The following is a 25,771-nucleotide window of genomic DNA, read 5'->3' on the forward strand; positions in this document are numbered from 1 at the left end:
GCTTTCGCTGTGGTTTGTTCAGAAAAATCACCTATCAGTTGTCACTGCACCCTGTAAAAAAATGGAAGACTTGAAACCAGGACGCGTTTTTGTGTGGGGTAAAACCACTCGCAATGAAACCGAAGGCACTCTCAAAGAGCCCACTGCTGTTCCATACTTTTTTGATGTTCCAGTTTTGATGGCTGCTTGTGGATTGGGTTTTACTGCAATTTTGACAGGTATGTGCGTTTGAGAGAAAATCTTTGACATTTGTGTTCTTCATGATGCATACTTGTCATTGTTTAATGTTACTTCGATCCGACATGACTGGCGAAAAATCCCAAACTTCAACAACATTGAATGAACGAATACAACTGTGGTCATTCTCACACACACCCACACTCACCTTCTACTAATATCGTTCCGATCAACAACAATTTATCATGATGAACCAACCATATATTCACAATCATTTTAATTCATCTCGAAATCTCTCAACAACAACAACAAACAAACCTTTCACCAACATTTGTGGTTCAAATTATCAACCAATTATCAAAACAATCTTCAAATAGAAAAGAGAGAAGTCTACACACTTGGTTCTCGAAGTTGGTACATGACTGATTATGAACATGAAGACGTGGATGACACTAAAAACTCATTGGTTCATTGGCGAGAACTTTCCAACAAGGATGTCATTCAAATAGTTTGTGGATTGAATTTTTGTGCTTGCCTGACACGATCTGGAGATATTTACACATGGGGAAGTGGAATGTATGGTCAATTGGGACATCGAGAAGAAATTGTGAATTCTTTTGAGGAATTTAAAGTTCCCAAACCCACACGAATCGATCACTTTTCAAATTGTATTTTTATTGCTGCTGGTGAAGAATGTATGGCTTGCATCACACGTGATAAACATTTATATACTTGGGGTAAGAATTTTTGTGGAATGTTAGGTCACGGAGATGAGAAGGATGTCTTTGAACCCAAACGTGTCATTGGAGTGACAAGCACTGGAAAAAAATTCAATGATTCTGAAGACAATCTTGAGAATGATGGAGTGGATGACTTGGAAGATGATGTCAATGATTATGAATCTCTTGAAAAGGAAGAAATTATTCATGTTGCTTGTGGACAATCTCACATGGCTTGTATTACTGCAAAAAACGAAATTTTCACATGGGGCAACAACTTTTTAGGTCCATTGGGAAGAATTCTCGACATGAAACAAGAATCTGATTTTTATCCTCGTCTCGTCGATTTGGTTCAAGTTGGAGATCTCGTAACAGAGGAAAATCTTAAACAAAGTGATGAAGTTGATTTTGTGGCGATCGAATGTCTCAAATATAATACTTTGGCATTGACTTCAGATGGACGTTTGTTTAGTTGTGGTAAAGGCGGATGTGACGGAGGAGGACATGGTGAAGCTCCAAGAACTCTTTTATGTGTCATTCAAAATGCATTGGAAGGAAAGCGTGTGAAATCCATTGCCAAGAGTTCATTTGCTACTCACACAGGTTGCATTGTGTTGAATAATTCAGACGATGATACTTCCATGAACAAGGGTGGACGTGATGAATTGTACATTTGGGGAAATAATGAAGATAACAAATTAGGAATTGCAGAGCTTAATGATGAAAGTTTGAGTATTGATGAAGCTTCTCTGTTGTATCCTAAAAAGTTTCCATTTCCAACCACGACTCGTGAATGTTTTTACATGTGCTGTGGAGAGACACACACTGCAGCAATTTTGAAACCACATCCATCCGATAAGAATCCAAATCCAGAATTGACTTTGGAGAAATTTGAAAAGGGAGAAACTCATTTGGCTGCCACGAATGCATCCTCCCAATCGAATCAAACGAAAAAGGAAACTTCAAAAATTGTGGAAGAAGAATACGATTCAGAATCAGATGACGACGATGACGATGATGATGAAGGAAAGGATTCACAAGAGGATGAAGATTTTATGAATAAGGGTGAAAAGAAACCCTCAACGAATACTACGAATTCTACTACATTGACAACAAGTGCTGGTACTACTATGGTGACAGATACAACTTCTCAAAAGAAGAATGTGACCCATTCACAAATGACCACTACAACGACTGGTGTTAAAACGACCACTCGTGGCAATGACAGCGAAGATGAAGATGCTGACGACGAGAATGACACGAATACCAAGAAATCTCAAGTCACTTCATCCCAAACGAACTCTCCAGCAACATCTTCATCACCAACGCCCACAAAAACAACTGGCACGACACAAAAATCAAAAACTTCGACTCCCGTAAAAGAACTTCATGGATATTTACAAAAGAAGGGAGAAAAAGGTTTTGTCAAGTTATGGCGAAAACGTTGGTTTAATTTGGAAGGAAATTATTTGTGTTATTATGAAAAAGAAGGAGTAAGTATAGTGAAACTGAAATATAATATGATGTGAATTTTTTGAAACGATTGAATCATGTGAATGCGATCACATGTGAAACAAATGGTGAATTTTTTCATTTCAAAAAACAGGGAAAATCTAAGGGAGCTATTGGAGTGGATGATATTCTGGATGTTCTTCCAGGTGCTACTCAATATGGATTTAATATTTCAACCACTACTGGAAGAGTGTATGAATTACAATGTACCAGCGATCAAGAATTGAAATATTGGACAACAGGTCTGCAATCTCTCATTAAAAAGAAGTAGCAATAAAATAAGTCGAGATTTTCTATTGTTTGAACACTTTTTTAAAGCTTGGAATAGCGATACATCCTGTCGGAACTTGGAACTAGAAATCCTTGTTGTTAAAAAAAAATGATCGAAACAGTCCATGACGATGAGAATGGCTCATGCTCCGATCATGATGATCATTCATGTTGCCATCATCATCATCACGAAGATTACGAAGAAAAAGATCCACAAATCATTGAATTATTTGGAAAAGTAAATTCTATATTTTCAAAATTAGAAAAAATCACCTATCGGGATGATGAAGAAGAGCAAGCCTTTTACTCCATTATGGCTGCACTATTTCCGGAGGAGTGCCAGCATTTGGTTCATGACGAGCATAACCTTGTTACATCAGAAGATCATGTAGAAGCCTCAACACCAGTTGAAGTAGTGATTGAGAAAGCCATAGAGAGTCAAACTCCTCAAGATATTCTTATTGAATTACTTTCTGATTTCAAATATGGAAAGGATAGACGATTTCATGGCAAATTGTACATGTTATCTAAAGCATTTTTATTTGTTGCCAAGTTTTGGAGCTTGCAGTTTTATTATGAGGACAGTGATGACGAACAAGCAGAGAAGACTGAAAGAAAATATATTCCTGACGCTGTGGATGAGTCAAAATTAGCAAAATGTGTTGGATTTTCATTTGCGTGGGTGAATGTGATATTTCCTCGATCTATTCCAGAATATGAGCCTTATATTTGTGTTTTAATTGATTCTGGAAAGCTGAAAATTTCTGATTTGTGGTTGGAGAAGGGGTTAAATATTGTGTCATTTACTAGTAGTGGTAATGGACGAATGAATATTAAGAAAGCTCCTTTGCACTTTAGCAAGAGAATGATTAGCCAATTTCGAGGGGAAAATTTAGTGATCGGTGACAAGCATAATGAAACCACAAATACACCTGAGATGAACTTTACCTTGGATATTGACATTGCAGAGGAACCAGATGTAGTGGGAGATGCTTTTAACGAGGATAATCTACTGCCATTTCCAACACATAGATTTTCAAAAGTTATTTTCAACTTTATTGGCCATAACATTTTATTGAACAAGCCTGTAATCATGCAATATTTTCGAATTTTAAGAAGTAATGGCATTCTTGATTTTAAAACAGAGCATGTCGATCAGAGTGCTATTGAACCCCTTTTTGCAAGGAAGTATGAGTTTGAGAAAAATTTATGGAACAGCGGCTTTTGTGACATTTCAGTACAAAAGAAATACGATGACGAAACTACAAAGTATGCTCCTTATTATTTGCATGTACAAGCCAGAAAACGATAAATACAATTATTTATGCTCAATACAGCTTTATTCGACCATCTTACTTGGCACAGTTGGATAAAGTTTTTGTGCCAGAGTCAGCAATCGCTTCACGCTTTGGACGTACCTTCGCTGTTCTTCGTCGTTGAGAATGTGTTTGATTTTGTCAGAACCAATTCTTTCACGCGCAGTTCTTGCGTGGATACCAACCATGGTTACACCAATTGGCCAAGGCTGATCTCCAATAGCCAACTCCATATATACATCATTTGCTTTTACGTATTCTCTATCCGCCATAAATGTACAAATTGGTTCTAAAAACTTGAGAATTTCGTCTGACAATTGTTTCTTTTTCAGCAATTTAAAGAGGGGTTTGATATATGTTTTGGTTTGTTTGAAAATTGTTGCGTCATGCTTTCCTTGAGAGGACTTTTTAACATGCTCTGGTAATTCGTCAAGGGAATATTGCCATTCTTTCATTAATCTCTTTAAAACTCTCAATACAAACTCATAAGCGTCCTCTGATTCTTTTTTGTGATGAACACCTTTGTATTTAATTTTCTCCTTCTTAGTACCATCTTGACGTGTTGAGCTTTCGGCATTGGATGAGTGTTCGATACCACTCGTATTGACTTCATCGGCCACCTCTTGCTCTCGTTCCTTCAAAGCTTTAGCAAAGTCGTTTTGTTGTCCTTTAAATTCTCCTAAAGTTGTCTGAATGTTTTTCAAACGTTTTAATCTGAGTTTATCTGTCTCTCCGAATAACGTTATTGGTTCTCCATAGGAACGCAATAATCTGAATACTTCAATTCTTGGGATTGTTTCCAAATTATCATCGTCATCATCATTATCAATTTTTGTTTTCTTTTGATTCGGATCTAAACTTGTTGATTCTCCATCACGATTATTTTCAGAATTTATGGATACCTCTTGCTTTCTTTTAACTCCTTTTTTACTCTCCTCTAAAACTTTCTTATATCGCAACTCCTCAATTTCACTCTTCTTCACCCATCGTTTTGATGATGAGGATGCTGAATTGTTATTATTATTAGCATGATCGGTATTTTCTTGCTGTGGTTCCGATGAAGCAGCAGCCGTTAACAGTGCCTTCTTTTCATTTTTGACTTGATTCAGGGCATTCTTGAGAAGAGAGAGTGAAGACATTTTTTGTAAGTCCCACTCTGAATAGAACGGTTGTTGCGGGTGATCAACCAAAAAAGAAAGAAAGACAAATATTCAATCATTGAAATTGCAAAAACAGTTCAATATTCAAGTTTCATTTAAATAAAAACAAATGACTATTATTTGAGCAACATGTTGCTCCTTTACCATTTCTTCTGTTCTTCAAACTACTAATTTTAGTGCAGCAAAATTTCCCGCTTTCTGAATTTACATGTAAAAAATGCATGAATTCAAAAACAACTCATCAGGAGTGGCTTCTGCTTTGAAACATAACACGACATCATCAAATAATAATGCTCATTCATCTCGGAATGGCTCTGTTGCTTCATCATCAAAATCAGCTGCAACAAAAACAACAAGCAAAAGGATTGGATCAACCTATGAAAAAACATTTTCTGCTCCGAAGAAATCGGAAAAAGTCGTCAAAGATCCTATTCGAACTGTAACTGGGAGGAAAGATATTCTCGCAAAGGAAGGGATCATGCCTACGAAGCACATTGAAAAATCTGACGCTGTTCGAGGAACCATTGCAAAAAAGCTGGGAGTACAATCATCGGCAAAGGACCTGTCAACCAATCCGAAGGTCTCAAAACAAGTAACTGGTGCATTTGGCAGAGATCAGTGGGATATAGAGTTTGAAGAGGAAAAACTTGAAAATGTCTTACCACAGAGAATACAAGTCCCAAAATCTGGTGACATTGAAAGTAATACATTTAATTGGACTGAAAGACTAGGAAGGGGCAAATGCACATCAGTTTGTGATCTGAACGGAAAACCAACAATTAATATTGAATCAAGCTCTCTTCATTGGTATATATTAACATATGAAGAAAAGGCGTTTGTGGACTTGGAAAGTGAAGACTTTACCATCCATACATTCCTTAAAATCCAAAAACCTTACGAGAACTCTCAATTTGCCATCGTTATTGACTATGGGATCAGCAAAAGGTTTAAAGACGAGTACATTGCAGTCATCATGAATTGCGGTCAAAAATATTGGAAAATAGACAAAGTTGAAAGCAAGAAGACAACACCTGTACAGCAAGCAATTGATAAGACATTGGCACCTTTAAAATTAATGGACATTCAAATTTCATTAACAGACCGAAAGCTGACCTTAAAAAGTAATGGTGCTGAAGTTTTCAATGACGTAATTTTACCTCTTTCAACAGAAGGGAGCAAAGAACGACGAGTTGGGATGGGAGTATTTTCGTCCAAAGCAACCGTGTATTCATGGAAGGTGTTTGACCCTAAAGAAGAGCAAAAATCAATAGAAGAGCTGCCCCTTATAGAGAGGCCGTTTCCAGAATATGTCGACAAATCACTGGCAGAAATGATCAAACGAGATATCATAGAATTCAACCCCAACGTAAAGTGGGACGACATTGCTGAGCTTCATGATGCCAAACGATTGCTGAAAGAAGCAGTTGTTCTCCCATTGTTAATGCCTGACATATTTGCCGGGTTAAGGTCACCGTGGAAAGGTGTTTTACTGTTTGGTCCCCCTGGAACCGGAAAAACTATGGTCGCTCGAGCTGTAGCCACTGAAGGAAAAACCACATTTTTCAACTGTAGTGCTTCGACACTGGTTTCAAAATATCATGGAGAGTCAGAACGATTGGTCAAGACACTATTTCAACTTGCTCGGTTGTATAGTCCAAGTACCGTTTTCTTTGACGAAATTGACGCTTTAATGATGACAAGAGGTAGTGCTTCTGAGGTAAGTGTCAAGTGTGAGAAACAAAGTACAATCCTAACATTTATCACAGCATGAAGCGTCGAGGAGACTAAAGAGCGAATTACTTTCTCAAATCGACGGAATTAACAGTCAAAATAGCAGGGTGATGGTGTTGGCCACCACCAACAAACCTTGGGATTTGGATGAAGCAATGAGAAGACGTCTTGAAAAACGAATTTATATACCTCTTCCAGATGAAAAAACTAGACTAGCCTTGTTCAAAAATTTCCTCAAAGACCAAGATCTTGATAACGATGTTTCCATGGAAGGTTTAGGAGCCATGACAGAAGGTTACAGTGGAGCTGATATTCATTTAATCTGTAAAGAAGCTGCGCTTCGTCCATTAAGAAAAGAGCTGGAAAACAAATCAACAGATGAAATTATGAAGTTAAAAGAAGAGGGAAAATTAAGGCTGAATTTGAAAATGGAGGACTTTTCAGAATCCATTAAAAACATGAAACCAAGTGTTTCAGGAAATGAGGTGGACAAGTACCTTAAATTTGTGCAAGAATTTCAAAGTGTGTAAACATGCTCATAAATATTTATTTCTTCTTTCTTGCCTGTAGGAAGGTAACGAATAATTGTTTGAATCTTTCCAGTCCATTGTTCTTCTTGTTGTTAATGTCTTGCAGTGTTAGACAGAAGCCTTGAATATCATTATTATCCATTCCCAATTGTGGTAGGAAAGAGTTGGCTAAATAATTGAGGAAGGCAGGGCCACATTTGTCCACTAAGGCCGCAAATACTTGGGTCACATTTGAGACAACATTGAAAGAGGCACCATCGTTGATATCAAAATCTGGGCGAAACAACATGGTGAAAGTTTCAACAGTTATGTTTTTCATTACAAAATCATTAAATTCTGCTCCCAGTTGAGGAGAATAGCAATTCACAATATTTTCCAAACATAGCAATGCAGTTTTGATGTGATACACTGAGGCATGTTGGCATCCTTTCAAAACCGTTTCCAATACTCCATTGAACAAGGCACGATTTTCTATTGAATATCCATTCCATTGTATCAATCCATACAAATTACTATGCTTATGTAAATACTTACTGTCAGAAACTAGAACTTGTTGTAGTCCTGTTAAGAAAATGGTGTGAAGAAAAACAAAGTACGACTTGTGCAATTCTGATTTTTCTCTAGTTTCTTCACTTGTGGAAATGAGCGAGTAATCATACACACCATTATTCATCATTGGGTAAATTTTAGTCACTAGAGGGCCAAACATTTCATTAACCAAATTGAAGACCTTGTCCTTATACTTTTGCATAACTTGACCCAATAGTATCAACAAATCTTTCATTTGATAAATCTCTGTACAGGATTGATAAAGATTTGAAAGTGTGGACGGAATGACTTCCAAAATCTCTTCGTTCATGAGCTCAATCATCCTGTGATAATAAAGAATGACGCATGTTTGAATATCTTTGCTCTTGGGTACTTCTGAATGAACCCTGGTCACAGTCATCAGGAAATGTTTGAAAAATTCTACCGAGTCCTTAAAATAAACTTTTTTAGCAGCACTATCGTCAAAGCCCTTGCTCAAAAAGGCTGACGCACGAATCATACTACTGATATATTTCGTAAATCTTGGTCTTTCGGCAGTATCTGTCATAAAAAGTTTTTGATTCAAAATTTCTTCAATTGCTGAATTAAATGGAATGAGAATTTCTTGAAACACCTTTTGCCTTATCTCAGAAGTAACTTTTTCCGAAGCACATAAGTAACCAATAGCTTCATACAAGAAGAATCTGTCTCCTCCATAATCCTCAACTGATAAATCTTGGTCAGAAGGTAGGCTTATGGACATAATTTCTTTCAGTGAAACAAATAAAGGTTCAATAAATCCACTCAATCTCTCCCTAAGAGGTTTAGAAAATTTGGAAAATAAAAATTTTGCTCTACCTTGTACCTGAGGATTGGTGTTCCTAAGTCCTCGCTCATCAACAAATGATTGCAACATTGAGGAAATAACGTCATCTGGAAACTTGGGAACCAATGATGCATATCTAGAGAGAACCTCAAAATACGCCAATTGAATAGACGAATGAGGAAAAGATGAAATGTCTAAATTGACAAAATGAATTAAAATAAATTATCAGTGTTGAAATTTCGTCAAACTTACTGCTTCCAACAATTTGTAATAATAGATTAAAGAAAATATTTTCTTGCTGATTGATGTTTGGTCTGTTAATCATGTCTGGAAAAACTTCAGCAGTAATGTACAACAGTGTTAAACAAATTTCTGCGTCAGCAAATCCAAGTACATTAAGATTGCCAATGGTGTGGTTTGTTAATGCGTGTATGAAGTGCTTCATCAAATCAGGAGCAATGATTCCTATGTTCTTGTATAGAACAAACAACTCTCGTCTATATTCTAAAAATCCAGTCTCATAATCATCCTGCTGGGAAGGGTCGAATTTGAAATCCTCTGTAAATTTTGCCTTCTTTTGAATGGTTGTCAACATTTCATGGAGTTGTGTTTGGAGAGTCTCAAATTGTAAAGTTTTAGACTTCTTAATCTGATAAAAGGTTAGTACTAAATTCAATAACAAATAATGTGAAAACATACCACAGAAACAAAATCATTTAAAAATTTGATAACTGATGAAGAGACTTGGTCGTCTGCATCAGCAAACAACGCAAGGACAAATGGGAAAATATCTTGAAGAATTTTGCTGGCACTGGACTGTAATTGATAATCTTGGTTTGGCTAAAGAAAGTTAATAACTGGAAGAAAAATTAATGCTTGCTCAACTTACTCTAGAAGAAATCTCTAAAAGTTGATTAGAAACACCAGCAGCAAGTTCAGAAACTGATTCAGCAAATTGCTCATCATTATTACTCTAAATTGCGATTAATTTCACACCCATTGAAATAGCTCCAAAACTTACATCAACCACTGTATTTAACAATATTTGAGGAATTTGAAGGGAAGTTATTAATTTGAGCTTATCATTATCGTTCATTCCTTTTTCCACCATGACACATAAGCATTTACAGGTATTAGTTCTAAATTCGTTCATTGTCAAGAACTGATAGAATAGCTGAACAAATTGTTCTGTTGTCACTAAATTTATATCGATCCAATCAATATAGTTTGACATTGTTGTAAGGCAATGATTCGAGAGAGCTAAATGCTTTGCAGAAAGAATTGTGTAAAAAGTGCTCACCACCTGAGGAATACAGTCTTCACGCATAGCATCTTTCTGTTTAGGAGGTGTCAATAAATGAAAAGCGGTTTCGAAATTACTTACAATGTCTACAGCTCTTTTGTGGCTTTCTGGTGACCTTTCAATATATCTTGCAACAAATTCAAAGTCGATTGTATCAAGAATATTTAGATACATTTCAATCATGAGCTCACTTGGAGAGTTTGAAAGAATAGAGAATAGGTCTTTAAAAAATGATGGCCAACGAGAATAGTACTCAATCCTAAAGATAGCAACTAATGTTTCACAGAACTTGTTCTTTAGAAATGCAGGAGTCCTGTTATTCATTACATTCAAAAACCAGTGCATCAAAGCATTCTTAATGGTGTCCTTGTCTTGATCGGAAAGAATACTTGCTCTTCAATCACCAAAATTGTAAGAAAATAGCTGTTCGATAATCTGAACCTACCTTTCAGCTAAAAACGATGATAACGTTCCGAAGCACCAAAACTTGACTTGATCATGTGTTGACTCTAAAACAAATTGAAGACAAATTTTCCAAATATCATCTCTGAGTTTTAGCTGTTCACAATACTCATAGGCATCTTTCTTCACCGATTGGCTTGCAAAAGCATCAGCTTGGGACAAAATGGCCCTCTCAAACGACTGCTTGAATTGCTCGTCCATTGATGATGAATATGTGTTCCGATGTGCTCTGAGGCAATATTTACTGTACTTTTATACAGCAATCAAGATTCTAAAATTGGGTACAAGCAAAAACACGAATAGGAGTTTCTAATTGGTGGCCAAAAAGAATTACAACAAATAAATCGATGATTGTGGACCTTTGATTTTGCTTGAATATTTTTTTTAATCCAAACACAAAATTCCAGAGTACAATGCCTTCAGCTTCACAAACGCACTGCAGGTGAGAACAGGAACAAAACAAAAATCCTTTACATTATCATGCCAGCAACCAATTTGGAAGATCACATCAAAAAGAAGTTGAGAAAGCTACAGAAAGCAACACATAAAGCATTAATATCCAAAAACTTGGCTCATTCAAAAAACAAGCTGATTGAAGTCATTGATGACATTGTTGAATCGGAAATAGAGAATAGTGATCAACACTTCTTTCTCAAGTGTTCCAATTGTAAAGTGATACTGAAGAGCGGTGATGATTCAACAAACAACAATCATTTATCTATTACTTTCCGATCACCTTTCTTCAACAATAATCATTTTGAAATGCCAATTGCACCAGAGATTTACACAGAAAATTCAATAAGTTTCAATGGAGTGATGAAACATGAGTATTCCAATGACATGGGAGTGCTGTATTATCTGAATCGAATAGCTCTTAAATTATTTCTTCAGAGTCTGTCTTGCAATTTTCTACAAATTCAAGAGAGTCAAGCACTTTCGGATGATGATGTTTTAAAGCTTTCAATTTTAAGTGTCTTGTTACCTTCCTCATGTATTGCAACAAATTCTCAAGACGAATTTTTCGAAAAGCAACGTAAATACTTCCAATGCAGCACGAATAGTACAGTTGAATAAAACATAGAGGCCAATAACACTGCTCTCTAAAACATTTTAAACCAAGAAATGATGACAAATAGAACGAGTACAAGAACAGACAATAGAAAAGCATGGCTATGTATCAAAACATCTACCAGTAATCTCCACTTCCGATTTTCTTTTAAAAGTACTCGTTTAGAAGCGTTATTCATTCTCCAACTAATTACGTGTTGATACGAAATGATGAAAATGAAAATAATACACTACTTATTGGGGTAAACAAAAGCCGAAGCCCAAGGCTCGGTTCCGGTTGCTATTAGCTTGTGAGGCTCAATTTGTTGTGGTGAAACATATTTGCCAGCCCATAGGGAATAGATAAAATCAAACATTTTTTTGTGTTCATTGTCGTAGCTTGCAACGTATTTTGAAACCAATCTGTCATCACATTGATTTATTGTTTTTTGTACAATTGACAGTTAAGATGTTATTGAAGAAGCTCTCTAACTTTCTTGAACAGTTTGAATTTTCCATTGGTAGAAGATTTTCGAACACCCGCATGTCCTTGTGAGCTTGTGGATGTAGAATTGCTAGCTTCTTGTCTATTCTTTTCCTCTTCTTCTTGTTGTTGTTTTAATTGATCTTCTTTCTGTCTTCTTTGAGCTTCTTCTTGCTGTTGTCTAAGCAATTGTTCTTTTTGTCTTCTCTCTCTGATCATCTTTTTCTTTTGTTCGATGAGTGATACGTTTGGATAACGATACGAGTTTCTGTTGTTTCTCTTTTCTTTTCTATACTTGATGATTGAGTCATAACATTCACGTTTGATATCTTCAGAATCTACTAATTTGTCTTCCCATGCAAAATCAAAGAGAGTGTCACAATTCACAATATCACTCTCTTCAAATAAATCAGCAAAATATTGATGACGAATTGCTTCTTCTGTTGTGATTCTCTTTTCATAGTTGAATTCAAGCATTCGTTTCAACAAATCAATGGCTAGAGGATTAGCACTTGGAAATAATTTAGAAAAGTCTTTTCCTTCAGATTTAGGTAAAGTAGCCATAAACTCAACTCCTTGATCGGAGCCTTTGATATCTTCCAAATTTGGTGTTCCTAGAGTAGTGACAATACGTCTCATTTGATCCACAGCACAGGTTCCTCTAAACAAGACTTTTCTGCCCATCAATTCTGCCATAATACATCCAATAGACCACATGTCAGTTTCCTTAGAAACAAAATCATTGTTCAAAATCAATTCAGGAGCTCTATACCAACGAGTTTGAACGTAATTTGTACTCATTCGAGGATCCTGATCAAAATCAATACCTCTTGCTAAACCAAAGTCACAAATTTTCAGCTCACAATTACTGTTCAACAAAATATTTTCTGGTTTTAAATCTCTGTATAAAAAAGCACAATGTCAGATGTCAAATTCCGAATAATAGCACATACCTGTGGAGAATGTTAGCACTTTGTGTATAGTGAACAGCTAACAAAATCTGGTAAATAAAGTATTTCACATGTTGGTCAGTCAATGGTTGATCACTTGAAAGGATGTCTCTCAAATCTGCCTCCATCAATTCTGTGACAAAATAAACGTCTCCAAAACTGTCATAGTCTCTTGGAGGAACGACATCCATCAATCTTACAATGTTTGGATGGTATAAATGTTGCAGAATCTTCAATTCACGCAAAATTCTCTTTTGTGACATTTTAGATCGGTGAGGAACTGTTGCTTCGTTATTCTTTGACACTCTTGGGAATACATTCTTGTTCTTTTTAACAGCACATTTTTGCCCATTTCTTGTGTTGACAGCACTTGCGACAACACCATAACTTCCCTGAATAAGTCAAAGAATCAATAGGATGCAATTCCACAAAGATTGGAAAAAAGAAACTTACCTGTCCTCTAATTGCTTCTAATTGATATTTCCTTTGAATATCGAATATTTCTCCTTCTAATTCTTTAACTTCCAATTCGTCATACTCTGGTTCTTGTTGTTGTTGCAATTTTGCCAACTTTGAGAAGGAAGAAGCAGATATTTTAGAGGAAGCAATTGAGTTGTTTGGTTGTTGATCCCCATCCTGATTCATCATGGTTGATGACTCGTCTTGGTTGTATTGTGGTGGTTGTGGTTGTCCAGTGATTTGATCTACACTCATACGATCTTCAACCGATGATGTAGAAGCAACGACTTGATTGACCATCTCGTCGGTCATTTGAGATGAGTCTGAATATTGATGGTGGTGATAGGAAGGAGGTTGAGAAGACATTTTTAATAAATTGGTGGATAAAGTCAGTCAGGAAACTGTTGTTGTTCTGGATGATATTATTTTGTAGAGGAAAAGGAATTGGAGAAGCAGTAGGCTTGTGATGATCGACTGTGCCTCGAGATTCTTGTTGTTGCCAATTATTTTATGTACAAAACTTTCCAAGTTGAAAGCAGACAAGCCTTTTGATGATGAAATTAAAGAAGGAAGGTAGATAGTGTTGCTTGCTGAAATGATACCGATGAAACAAACGATGTTGTAGTGGTGGTGTTTCAGAAGTCTGGATTTGAATATTTTAAAGTCAGTGATGTCTTGAAACAAATCCAATGATGATAGACTCGCTCAACAAGGCCAAAGATAAATTATGTCTGTTGATTTTGACAGAGATAATCGGGGAGAAGGGACGCTTTTTCTTGTGGTTGTCTAAAAGCAAAGCGAGCACAAACAGTGAGGTGTACACTATTTTAGGTGGCCATTGATCAACATCATTAAAAAAATGGTTGAAGAATGAAAGGTCCCAAAACTGGCGACGACTGACAGTGCAGGAAATTCGAGTGCCTGTTTGGTAATCAAGTGCTGTGATCATGTGTTACATGTTTTATTCTTGCTGTAACATCTTATTGTAGTCTATTCCTCGTTTCTCATAAAAATCAAACAAAATAGGATGCATAACACTGAAAAAAAGAGGAGGAACGAAAGATAACAGGATCATTGTTCCATAGCCATAAGGAAGCTTGGGAGAGTTGTCATAGACTCTCAATTTGTAGTACTCTCGTTGACCATAAAAGTGATGATCAGCATGGAAAATGATATTAAAGTAACTGTAACTGCTCACTCTGAAAAGTGCATCGTAACTGTGAGTTTCATTCACTGGTTCGTAAGTTCCATCATCCCTCTTTCTTCTCATAAGGCCATAATGCTCCACATAATTGACAGACTTCGTAAGGTTGAACCTCAATTTTTCACTGTAACATGTTCAACTTACCTCTACAAGGAATATTGCGACTATGCATGTGATTATAAATGAGGCCAAGGCAGCTACTCCAATGAACTGATATATAATTATTGGGAGAGCAATTGTAGCTGCAGTACTCCATAGCATTTCAGATTTCAACCATCTTAACTTTCCTTTTTTCTTTTTAACGTTCTCCATATCTATTTTCCATGCATTCATATATCCTGTAAAACTTGATCTAAACACAAAAGTGTAAACAGTCTCTCCATATCTTGCAGTGGCTGCATCTTCATAGGTGGCAAGTTTTTTGTGATGTGAATATACATGCTCCAAAGGGAAATGCAAATAGCTATGATAGCTTAGAATAATTCTGGAGCATATTTTCTCGAGCCAAGTTCTTTTGTGAAGCATTTCATGTGAGATAGCACCGCTCTGAGCAATAACCACAGCGAGAGAGAATGAATGCATGAGAAATTGTTCTATGGTCAATAAATGAACACGAGTGAGAGAGAACCAAAATAATGCGCTCAGAGTCACTGTGTAAATGAGAGGAATTACTCTGTAGAATAATTTGTACTTGTTCGTTTGATCGTCAATGTCCTTCTTGTCATATACCTTATTCTCATACAAGTATTGAACTCCTTTGAATGGTAGTACAATCTCAGCAATTGGCAATATAACAAAGCCAAATAATGGGCTTGACAAGAATGAAGTTGAAATGACTGTTTCCTCAGAAGGGAAGTACTCTGAGAGAATCACAGAAATGTTTTGGTTGACATGAGGAACTACAGTATCTGGAATGTAAGTCATAGTTTTCTGAATAAAAGATAGCGGTTGAGAGATGATATGCTTTCTCAAAGGATGATTTGCAGTTTGAAGTAAAGCCCACCAAGAGAAAGCATGCAAACACACGAGAATATGAATATTAACAAGATACATGATTGGATGATTCCAAAATGGTAGAGTAGCCTTCTTCTTATTGGCAGAAGGAATGGATAAAGCTGAGGACTCTGCACCCTGTGCGGTTGTGGTGCTTGATTCATCCTCTAACATGTTAGTTTTTTGTTGAGCAAGGGGTTGATCAGTTAATAATTCTTCGCTCATTTCAAGGTGATGATTATTTACAACAGGGAGAGCGTTGAGTGTTTGTACAAACAATAAGTGTCGGTTAAGAGTTGATCGAGCGATGACTGTATATTTACAAAAGATGATTGGATTCGGAAAAGAAAAACGCTAAAACATTAGGATAGAATGCAGAACAAGGTATTATCGATTAACGTTCGCTTCAGCACGGAAAAGTACTACAACCTCACGAGTTATGAGTTGGCGATCGCAAATGATCGTTCTCAAGATGGTGCAGAAGTATCAAACGAACACGGCTGATCAATGTAAGGCTATTTTGTTTTGTGGTTAGATTCAATCACAACGAGCGTCAAATTGGGACTTGTTTCGCAACACCCTTCCAAAATCTGTTAGAGATAGACATGGCAAAAGAAAGAATAAAAATGGACAATCAAATTCGTAAAGTCCACTTGGGTTTGAAGATCCTTATTCTTCGAGTTCACTCAACACTGGAGAGACAGTTGAAAATTTCCAACAAAAACATCCAAAACCTTAATATTTTCTTTTTCTCAGTGGTCACGTGCTGGTGGTATTCATTTCGCAAATGCACCCAAGTGCGCCGCTGTGGATGAACTCGACAAAAAAAAAATGAAAACTTTCCAACAACACGCAAAACCACCTTTCGAAATTGAAACACTTCCTGAACATTTTGATTCCATTGATGCAGTTCAAATGGAAGAATATTATGACATGGGAATTATTTGTCAATTGATATTCAAGAAGGATATCAATATGGATGAAGAAGCTCAACGTGAATTGTTCTCGGAATTGATGGATCGTTTGATATTAAGAACCGATAGCTCCAATGTGACCATCTTGTGCCCGAATTTTGATCTTGAAATTCCAAAGGGTAATGCAAAGTTTGGTACCGTTCGTGAATTTTTGAAATCCTTGTTGTACTCATTGGATAACATGCCATCTGCCATCAAAGAACAACTCTCTCCAAAAATCGGTGTCTTTAAAGAGATTGTTGAAAATGAAGATTTTGTTCCTGATTGGTTTAAATTAATCATTGAAGATCCACTCGGAAATTCAAGAATTCAATGTAAAAAGTTTGACATTGGAACAGATGAGAATGGTAATTTAACATTTGTTGATTATTTCAAGAATGATCCCCATGTTAGTGTTGACTTATTCCATCGATCAGAAGGAGAATGTGTTGAGTTTGACTTGATTTTAGACAATGAGCAAAGACCTCACACTCTTTATGGTGAAGAAGCTTTTGACAAGGTGTTAGAACTCTTGTCACACTCTCAAAAAATCGTTGGATTGACTGGGGCTGGTGTCAGTGTTGAGAGTGGCATTTCAGCATTTAGAAATAGTGGCTCCTCTAACTTACAAAACATTTGGGATAAGTGGAATCAAGACGAAATGACTTATCAAAACATTTTGGGTAGAAAAAAGATACGGGATGATTATTTCGAAATGCATGCGTACCTCAAGGAACAAATTTCCAAAGCTTTTCCAAATCCATCTCATCAACTTTTTTCTGTATTGAACGATCAAGGAAAACTTCTACGAGTCATTACTCAAAATATTGATGGTATGCATCAACGAGCTGGTTTGCCAGAGTCTAAAGTTATTGAGATTCATGGTTCCTCTAAAACAGTTGTTTGTACCAAGTGTCATCAGTTAATTGAAAATCCCAATGAATTGTATGAGAAAGTGAAGGAACATGTCAAGAGAGGTGAAGAAATTCCTAACGAGCTCACTACATGCTCAACATGTGGAGGTATTTTGAAACCAAACACTGTTTCGTTCGGGGAGGCCCTTCGTCACTCTGAGCTTGTGGATGCTAGACAAATGTGTCGTGAATGTGATCTACTGATCGTTATGGGAACAAGGTTACTGGTCGAACCAGTGAATACCCTTCCAAAACTAGCTTCTAGAAGAGGAATTCCTGTGGTGATCATCAACATGGAGGCAACACCGTTCGATAAAAATTGTGTGGCTATTCTTCAAGGTAAAGCTGGAGAGTGGTGCCAACAAATCATTAATAAATTATAGGCACCAAACTTTTTGACCTGCTTGCCCAGAACTTGAGGTTTGATTTTGTTAAAAAGGAATTTAGGAAAAAAAATGCCCAAAGATCAAGACCTGCCATCGGACAAGTCACCTACCACAAGCAACCTGCAACGAAGCTCTCGCATTCAGAAAGCACTACAGGAGGCTTCCGATCAAGGAAAGATAAAGATTGAAGATAAGAATGGACAAAGAAGAATGGATATGTTGAGAAGTCATTTGAATCCCGATACTCAGAAACAAGAAAAATCGTCACATGTAACAACTTCAGAAAAAGGTGTCAAATCATCTACAAAATCATCATCACCAGAACCACAAAAGCAACAAAATGTATTTCCAACCGATGAATTGACTGCATATCTTTCGCCTTTTTCTCCCAAAGAAAATAAGGCAAGAGAGAAAGTTGTTCAAGCAATGAGAGATCGGCCTGACTTGTTTCATCCATATGACATTGATCTTTCAAGAATTGAGAAATTAGATTTAAATTATGAAAGAGTGAGTATTTTTGATTACACGACACATATCAACAACCAGCGGTGACCAACCTAATGATGGAATATTAGATGAAGTATTTGGTGAAGGAAAAGAAATGCTTTTCTGTAGATACATTGGAGCATGAACCTGCCACTCATTTTGCTGCCATGTCGGCTGTAGCTTATTTTGATCCTGCTCTTTCTGTAAAAACTATGCTTCAGGTTTGTTTCATTTAAATGCAATGGTCCATTAATACTATGTTATGAAATAGTTCAACTTTTGGGCAGGCACACTGTTGAGCCTTGGTACACAAAGGCACAGAAAATATTTTGACAAGATTGACAGTTTAGAGCTCATGGGAAGTTAGTAAGTTTTTTGATGCATAGTGACGATGATGTATTAACATGGGCATTTTCTTTTACGCTAGTGCCATTACAGAATTGGCTCACGGGTCAAACGTAAGAGGAATTCAAACAACAGCTACTTATTGTGCTGATAGTGACACATTTGAAATCCATACACCAAGCAGAGAGGCATGCAAATGGTGGATTGGAAATTCAAGACATTGTCACATGTGTCTTGTTTTTGCTCAATTAATTGTTGGAAAGGAAAATCATGGAGTTCACTGTTTTGTGGTTCCAGTGAGAGATTCTACTTCAAATGAAATATTACCTGGAGTCATAATTGGAGATTGTACTGTAAAAGAAGGCTTAGACAACTTGGATAATGGATTTTTATTGTTTAACAACGTTCACATTCCAAGAGAAAATTTGTTGAACAAGCACGGAGATGTGACAGAAGCTGGAAAATATCAAAGTCCATACAAAAATGCATCACAAAGATTTGGAGCAATGTTGTCTACTCTCACAATGGGTAGATATTCCATTTGTGGTAGTTCTACTGTTTCTTTGGCTAAAACTCTTGGTATGTGTTAATTATTTTTGGATGGTGTTAAGGATGAATCTATTACTTTACACAGCAACTACTATCGGATTTTCTTTTGAAAGAAGACAATTTGGAATTTCCAACAAGCCAGAAAATCCAGTGATCAATTTCCAAGCACAAAAACATACTATTTATCCAATGTTGGCAGAATATTTTGCATTCAGATTTGCATCAAACCATCTTCATCATTTGTATGTCAACAGAACGCCAGAAACTTCTCAAACTCTACATGTCCTGAGTGCAGGGTTCAAAGCTTACTTGACCGATCGTAATCAATCCAGCATACTCAAACTTAGAGAAAAGTGTGGTGGATTGGGTTATTCACAACTTAATCGAATTGGTCTTACAATTGCAAATCATGACATTTTCAAAACATTCGAAGGCGACAATACTGTGTTATTCGTAAGTACTTGACTGAATGATGTATTGGTTTAACACCCCTGTAGCAAGAAGTGTCTAAATATTTACTCGCAAATTTTAAAAACATCATGTCCCAAAAGTACTCCAATGTTTTCTCCTCTGTTGGCTATTATGTATTAGATTCTTTAAACAGTAATGTGAAAGGTCGACATTTAAGAAATGCCACCGATTTATTAGATTCAAACTTTTATCTAACACTTTTTGAAACCAAGCTCGAAAAGCAAGTACAATCAGTTGCCACTCGTTTCAGAGACATTTTAAATGAGCTTCAACTTTCAAATAAGGAAAGCATACCAAAAGATGAAAGAAAAGAAGTCAACAAATTCAATGCATGGAATTTAGTTCAAACTCAACTATTAGAAACATCAATTGCATATGTTGAAAATGAAATTCTTCAAATATTCCACAACAAAGTGAAGGATTGTCCACACAAGCAGACCAAACAAATTCTTCAAAAACAGCTTCACTTGTTTGTACTTGGTTTAATTGAGAAAAACTCTACCTATTTCTTAACACACGACTTGATGTCTCCTAAATTGGTCAAACAACTTGTCAAGGAGAAGGCAAGAGTTATCTCATCAATGGAAGATGGTGAAATTTTGGGCTTAACAAAAACACTTGTACCAGATGTGGTTTATGCTCCAATTTGTAATTATGAAGGAATTATGAAAGGTGTTGTCTCTACTGATCCTTCACCCATGTACGATGGTATGCTCATTCAAGCACTGAACAATAGACAACTGTTCGGAAATGCAACTTTTGAGACGATTGGATTGCAAAACATTAAACAATAATAATGTCACAATCATTCCGAAACCAATCAAAAAAATACCAAAGAAATGTAGTCATTCACATCACCACCACAGTCAATTATTGAAACAAAAGCATTTTACATTTTAATCAGTTCTTGTGAGAATGATTCGAATCCCCATCGAGGGAGCAATGTTGAAATTCTAGCCTTCTTCATGATTTTTCCACCAAAAACCCGAAACATGAATTTTCAAGTAATTTGTCGAAAACTAATAACTTGAAAATTCATGTTTCGAAAACACATAAATTTGGCTGTGAGAAGACGAAGAACACACAACAAGAAAAAACAACAACAACATGACCAAAAGAAACATCAAATTGCCAAGCTATTTATCAGATTATATTGTCGGAAACTTTGATCTGCGAAAAAATTACTCTCCTCCCAAATCGTCATCATCATCCTCAGTCCCCAAATCCACCAATTCTACTCCGAAAAGATCAACACGTGGTGCTTCCATCAAACAAACAAGCAAAGTTTCTGCAAGTCAATCGACACAAAAGAGAACCAAACAATCGAATACTGTAAAGAAACAAAAGAAGGAACAACTGAAAAATTCTATTAGAAACGCAGCAAAGCCTTCTTCTTCTTCTTCAGCAGTGAAAACAGTCAATCCATACAATGATTTCTCTAATCCAAAATTCAAAGTTTTCACATCCACAACTGAAGCAAGAAACAAACTCATTGAAAAGACTCCAGGTAATAAGATATTGAAGGGTTCCGATGATGCTACCAAGTGGGCTCTTTCTTCAATTCCATCTTCATGCATCTACAAGGGATTTACTATTACTGACATTTTGAATGCTTGTTATTATGTTCCTGGCAATAATCATAAATTAGATACTGCCACGAGTGATCGAGTTCCATCTGTACAAATTTGCTTCTCATTCGATACAACCATATCCATGACTTCTTACATTAATAATATGAAGTTCAAGTTGCAAACGATTTGTCAACAATTGATGAATGATATTCGAGGTTTGGAAATTGCATTGATTGCACACGGAGATTACGAATCATGCCGCGATGCTGGTTCCTATGTCATGTACAAGTTAGATTTCACAACAGATATTGAACAAATCATTTCCTTCATTCAATCTCTAGACAAGACCAATGGTCACGATTATGCTGAAATGTATGAAGGTATTATCAAAGAAGCCCAATCACTTTCTTGGGTCTCAGTGGACAATAGTTATACTATTCGTTCATTAGTCGTCATTGGAGATGCATTCCCTCACAAGAAAGATGACTGTTTCAAAATTGACTGGAAAGAAGAAGCTCAAAATTTGTTTGATAATTATCATGTTAAAATTCATGCTGTGAAATGTGGTGAAAAACAAAAACCAGGACATGAATTCTATGAATTGGTCGCTCAAGAAACAGGTGGTACTTGTTACAAATTAGATAACTTTGAAAAGACAATTGAAATGTTCTGTGGTTTAATTTATAGAGAAGCAACAGAACACAACATGATGGATCCAACCATGCAAGCTCACATTGCTGGTGCTGCTTCTGGTGAAATTACAGTTGTGAAACCAACGATGAGGATGGAAGACGAGCATCATGCTTCATCTTCAACTGCTCCTCAAATTCATGATTCATCTTCATTTACCGATGGATATATTGTCACCGATGATGATATTTTGAAAATTCACAATGCCATTCATGATACTGATCAAGATCATGTCTGTATCAACAACATGTCATTCCAAATTCAAATGAATGACAGTTCATGCAGATACATACGAGTGGATGGTGTGGTCTATATTGAGCAAAATAAGGAAAAGAAGACCAAGTATGCCAAGATGGCTCTTGAAGGCAAGAAAATTACTTGGATTTGTCACTCTGGTAATTGGGGTCTCATCATTGACGATAAGATTGAAAAACGATAAAGCCGTACAGTCATGTCGAAATAAATTTTTCTTCACCCCTTCACCCCGCCAAATATTGCCGCTCAAAAATTCCGTTAATTTAACATCACATTTAAAAAAATGAGCCAACATCTCGAACAGAAACGAAGGCAAAAACAAATTCAAGACGCAATTGATAAATATCAAACTTCTCTCAAGACTCAACAATTAGACATCGATAAAGAAGCAAAAGCTCTCTTTGATTTAACCAAATTTTTAACTCGTTTTGAGGAGAACAAACTTGCTTTTGACTCACGAGGAAACTTGATTCGGGATTTTCTAATTAAACACTATGATGCTCATATCTGTGATGGAACGGGAGAATTTCCTCAAGAGCTGTACAGCAATCAAATGATTTGGGATATGTGGCTCATCTTTTCCGAGTGCTACACTGATGATCCCATCACTAATTTGCAAGCTTTACTTCGGTTTGCACCAAGTTATCCAAAATTATATGAAACATGGGCATTACTGTGCAGAAAAAGTGGTCTTCTTGAAGAAGAAGCTACTGTTTATGAAGAAGCTAGGGCCAGAGAAGTCGTCTATACAGAGCTATTAAGTAATATGGAAAAGGAATATATGGAACACATGTCAAGCCAACAATCTTCATTGCATCAAATTCCATCACAATTACAATCGCAACATAGGGGCACAATCGTTGTAGAAACACCAGAATCATCATCTCATCGAAAGATGATGGTACAAGCATCACCAACTTTGAGTTGTGCAGGATATGACAAGAATCTAGTTTTTAATGGTGTGACCGAGTACACATTTGAAGAATTACGTGCCATGCATTATTTACAAACCACCTCACTCATTGTGAATCATCATACAGAGACATTTGTTTCTGAAGAAAAAAAGAATCTCAATACAACCATTCCATACTCGAGTACGACAGAAATTTCAAAACGACCAAGTCAGGCAATTTCACAACACAAAGCTGAAGAGGCAGATGAATTTTCATTTGATTTTGCAAGTGATATAACACGACAAATTCCAACAAGAAAGTCCATTGTAGAAGCAACTCCAACTTCGTATGCTTACAGGACTATTGATAGTATGTTCAGAGGTGAAATAGATAGTGAATTAGAAAACAATTACTTTGAACAGCGAAAGCTTCGAAAAGCTCAAGAGGGAACTTTGGATGACAAGAAAAGAAAACGAGATGATTTTCATCACTCTTCTCAAGATGACGACGAGCATGGTGTGAATGACACTTTGAAAAAAGCTAAATCTATTAGTACCATGAATAACACTAGGCAATTACTTCCAAAACCAATAAGCAAACAACCTACAGAGAAACAAATTCAAGTTCATAGAAATCGATCTCTGAGTGCTTTTCATCAATTCAACAAGGAGAATGATGAGTCAGGAATTATGTATTTTGAAGAGGACGAACATAACCTTTCTAAAACCATTATTATTAGCAGAGATGAGACATACAAATATGATGTCAAGAATATTCCAGAACAATTGAAAAAGTTCATTGCGAATGGAGTTGTCAATCCATTTTCAGAAGATGTTCGAAAGATTTGCTCAAATATTGTCAATATTTCTAATTGCTTTAATGATTCTCGAGTTTCAAATTGCAAAGGATCAAGTCTAACAGATCTAAACTCTATTCTCAATGAACTAGCTCAAAAGAAAAAGAACAAGGACAGTTACAATTCTCAAATGTTAAGCTTAAAACTGAACACAAAGACATATCTCATCGAGGATAAGCTGTCTTGTCACGTGATACAAATCCAAGATTTGAGAAATAACAATGGAATTAATCATCGATCATTTGCTCTCAAGTTTAGACCTCCCAATGATTTTTATGAATATTACATGGTTGAAGAGTTAATGAGGCGAATACCCGAAGTAGATTCTCACAGATTCCCAAACATTCAACGTGTTTATGTGTTTGATAAGAACACACTTTTAATGGAAAAACTTGTAAATAACATTACTCTGCAGCGTGCAATGGAATCTGGAACAAAATTGGAAGAAACAATTATACTGTATTATACTTTGGAACTTTTAAATATTTTACAAAGTTTACACAATAAGGCAAACATGGTTCATAACTCCATTCTGCCCAACAATTTACTATTATTGAACGAAGATGGAGCAGAATTATCAGATTGGACAATCAACGGAAAAGGATGGAACACGAAAGGTTTAATGTTAACAGACTTTTCCAAAGCACTCAATCTTGACCTATTTCCAAGTCATGTGAAATTCTCGTGTGCAGCCGACCCAAAAACTCTTCCTCAAGTATTTACAAACGTTTCTAGACATCCTTCCTCGTGGAAATATTCCGCAGATACATGGAGTGTTTGCTCCATTCTACATCAATTATTATTCAAGAATAACATGGAAGTGTTGACAAAACAAGATCAATATCACATCAAAGAGTCAATTCGACGCTATTGGAAGTTTAAGGATATTTGGCAATATTTATTTGAGACGTTGTTGAATCAAGATCAACGGCATCCAAACCAAAGACCAGATTACTCGATATTGATTTCCATGTGTCAACAAGCGCTAGGATCATCCGGAGATACCGTTAAGGCATTGTTTTTACGTTTCATTGTTTCCTTGTCCTCCAAATAATCATCAACGCATTCTAATAAATACCCTGCAGTAGTTTGAAAAATGAGAGCCGCTGGATCCGGTGCCACTACGTGGGCTCTGGCTGCGGATTTGTCAGGGCCCTCTAGCCGACTCAAATCTCACTCTTTATTTACAAAGAGTTATTGCTGAAGTATCTCAAGACAAATTCAAATGCACTCAAGACTTTAGAGGAGTTCTGAAAACACCTTTGCCATCTAAATACGCCACTGGACTAACCAATTTAGAGTCTTTTCAAATTAAACCAAACGTTCACAAAAGCATCATCAAAGAAATTGCAAAATGCAACAACTCTATTTGGAATAACAGAAATGTATAAACTGAAATCTTGCGAGAGCTGAAGAACCAAGTGAATCAACTGAACGGAACTGGGAGATCATGAATTCTCCTTTCCCCTCAGAATATTTGGTAGTACCTTCTCGCTCTGAATGTGTGGGTTGTGAAATCAAGAATAACGTGTTGTTTTTAGAGATTGATGTTCGAACGGAATCAAATTTTTTGCAAGCCAACGTCGATTTGAAAAACACTAAAAAAAAATGACCAATGATGTCAAACGACGAACCTTTCAAACCAGAAATGATCACCAAGAAAAACATGCTGATCTCTAATCAAACGTTGGCACAACACCATTTCATCAACTGTGACTTATTGCAATGCCA

General features: G+C 36.3%; 13 protein-coding genes across 13 annotated transcripts; 8 read left to right on the top strand and 5 right to left on the bottom strand.

Moving 5' to 3' along the window:
* Nucleotides 1-61: 61 nt before the first annotated feature.
* On the top strand, nucleotides 62-2,679 carry C9374_003341 (uncharacterized protein; the record flags this gene model as incomplete). Its single annotated transcript, XM_044692859.1, has 3 exons — nucleotides 62-218; nucleotides 555-2,389; nucleotides 2,503-2,679. The coding sequence occupies 3 exons, from the start codon at nucleotides 62-64 to the stop codon at nucleotides 2,677-2,679; spliced, it is 2,169 nt and encodes a 722-aa protein (XP_044549519.1).
* A 108-nt stretch (nucleotides 2,680-2,787) lies between these two features.
* Nucleotides 2,788-3,990, top strand: C9374_003342 (uncharacterized protein; the record flags this gene model as incomplete). Its single annotated transcript, XM_044692860.1, has 1 exon — nucleotides 2,788-3,990. One exon carries the CDS (start codon nucleotides 2,788-2,790, stop codon nucleotides 3,988-3,990), a length of 1,203 nt encoding a protein of 400 aa, XP_044549520.1.
* Nucleotides 3,991-4,017: 27 nt separating this feature from the next.
* C9374_003343 (uncharacterized protein) lies at nucleotides 4,018-5,133 on the bottom strand (the record flags this gene model as incomplete). Its single annotated transcript, XM_044692861.1, has 1 exon — nucleotides 4,018-5,133. One exon carries the CDS (start codon nucleotides 5,131-5,133, stop codon nucleotides 4,018-4,020), a length of 1,116 nt encoding a protein of 371 aa, XP_044549521.1.
* Nucleotides 5,134-5,371: 238 nt separating this feature from the next.
* C9374_003344 (uncharacterized protein) lies at nucleotides 5,372-7,415 on the top strand (the record flags this gene model as incomplete). The annotated part of the gene is made up of 2 exons (XM_044692862.1): nucleotides 5,372-6,871; nucleotides 6,921-7,415. 2 exons carry the CDS (start codon nucleotides 5,372-5,374, stop codon nucleotides 7,413-7,415), a joined length of 1,995 nt encoding a protein of 664 aa, XP_044549522.1.
* Nucleotides 7,416-7,431: 16 nt separating this feature from the next.
* C9374_003345 (uncharacterized protein) lies at nucleotides 7,432-10,735 on the bottom strand (the record flags this gene model as incomplete). The annotated part of the gene is made up of 8 exons (XM_044692863.1): nucleotides 7,432-7,886; nucleotides 7,950-8,963; nucleotides 9,022-9,418; nucleotides 9,469-9,609; nucleotides 9,659-9,742; nucleotides 9,791-10,105; nucleotides 10,154-10,466; nucleotides 10,518-10,735. The coding sequence occupies 8 exons, from the start codon at nucleotides 10,733-10,735 to the stop codon at nucleotides 7,432-7,434; spliced, it is 2,937 nt and encodes a 978-aa protein (XP_044549523.1).
* A 279-nt stretch (nucleotides 10,736-11,014) lies between these two features.
* On the top strand, nucleotides 11,015-11,608 carry C9374_003346 (uncharacterized protein; the record flags this gene model as incomplete). The annotated part of the gene is made up of 1 exon (XM_044692864.1): nucleotides 11,015-11,608. One exon carries the CDS (start codon nucleotides 11,015-11,017, stop codon nucleotides 11,606-11,608), a length of 594 nt encoding a protein of 197 aa, XP_044549524.1.
* A 26-nt stretch (nucleotides 11,609-11,634) lies between these two features.
* On the bottom strand, nucleotides 11,635-11,958 carry C9374_003347 (uncharacterized protein; the record flags this gene model as incomplete). The annotated part of the gene is made up of 2 exons (XM_044692865.1): nucleotides 11,635-11,788; nucleotides 11,837-11,958. The coding sequence occupies 2 exons, from the start codon at nucleotides 11,956-11,958 to the stop codon at nucleotides 11,635-11,637; spliced, it is 276 nt and encodes a 91-aa protein (XP_044549525.1).
* A 95-nt stretch (nucleotides 11,959-12,053) lies between these two features.
* C9374_003348 (uncharacterized protein) lies at nucleotides 12,054-13,840 on the bottom strand (the record flags this gene model as incomplete). The annotated part of the gene is made up of 3 exons (XM_044692866.1): nucleotides 12,054-12,966; nucleotides 13,019-13,407; nucleotides 13,469-13,840. 3 exons carry the CDS (start codon nucleotides 13,838-13,840, stop codon nucleotides 12,054-12,056), a joined length of 1,674 nt encoding a protein of 557 aa, XP_044549526.1.
* A 595-nt stretch (nucleotides 13,841-14,435) lies between these two features.
* C9374_003349 (uncharacterized protein) lies at nucleotides 14,436-15,896 on the bottom strand (the record flags this gene model as incomplete). Its single annotated transcript, XM_044692867.1, has 2 exons — nucleotides 14,436-14,774; nucleotides 14,823-15,896. 2 exons carry the CDS (start codon nucleotides 15,894-15,896, stop codon nucleotides 14,436-14,438), a joined length of 1,413 nt encoding a protein of 470 aa, XP_044549527.1.
* A 606-nt stretch (nucleotides 15,897-16,502) lies between these two features.
* Nucleotides 16,503-17,921, top strand: C9374_003350 (uncharacterized protein; the record flags this gene model as incomplete). The annotated part of the gene is made up of 1 exon (XM_044692869.1): nucleotides 16,503-17,921. One exon carries the CDS (start codon nucleotides 16,503-16,505, stop codon nucleotides 17,919-17,921), a length of 1,419 nt encoding a protein of 472 aa, XP_044549528.1.
* Nucleotides 17,922-17,993: 72 nt separating this feature from the next.
* C9374_003351 (uncharacterized protein) lies at nucleotides 17,994-20,569 on the top strand (the record flags this gene model as incomplete). The annotated part of the gene is made up of 6 exons (XM_044692870.1): nucleotides 17,994-18,431; nucleotides 18,500-18,631; nucleotides 18,682-18,776; nucleotides 18,838-19,334; nucleotides 19,390-19,757; nucleotides 19,802-20,569. 6 exons carry the CDS (start codon nucleotides 17,994-17,996, stop codon nucleotides 20,567-20,569), a joined length of 2,298 nt encoding a protein of 765 aa, XP_044549529.1.
* Nucleotides 20,570-20,882: 313 nt separating this feature from the next.
* Nucleotides 20,883-22,475, top strand: C9374_003352 (uncharacterized protein; the record flags this gene model as incomplete). The annotated part of the gene is made up of 1 exon (XM_044692871.1): nucleotides 20,883-22,475. The coding sequence occupies one exon, from the start codon at nucleotides 20,883-20,885 to the stop codon at nucleotides 22,473-22,475; it is 1,593 nt and encodes a 530-aa protein (XP_044549530.1).
* Nucleotides 22,476-22,574: 99 nt separating this feature from the next.
* Nucleotides 22,575-25,094, top strand: C9374_003353 (uncharacterized protein; the record flags this gene model as incomplete). Its single annotated transcript, XM_044692872.1, has 1 exon — nucleotides 22,575-25,094. The coding sequence occupies one exon, from the start codon at nucleotides 22,575-22,577 to the stop codon at nucleotides 25,092-25,094; it is 2,520 nt and encodes an 839-aa protein (XP_044549531.1).
* Nucleotides 25,095-25,771: the final 677 nt, after the last annotated feature.

The sequence above is a fragment of the Naegleria lovaniensis genome, assembly GCF_003324165.1.
Source record: "Naegleria lovaniensis strain ATCC 30569 chromosome Unknown tig019, whole genome shotgun sequence".
Classification (NCBI taxonomy): Eukaryota; Heterolobosea; class Eutetramitea; order Acrasida; family Naegleriidae; genus Naegleria; species Naegleria lovaniensis.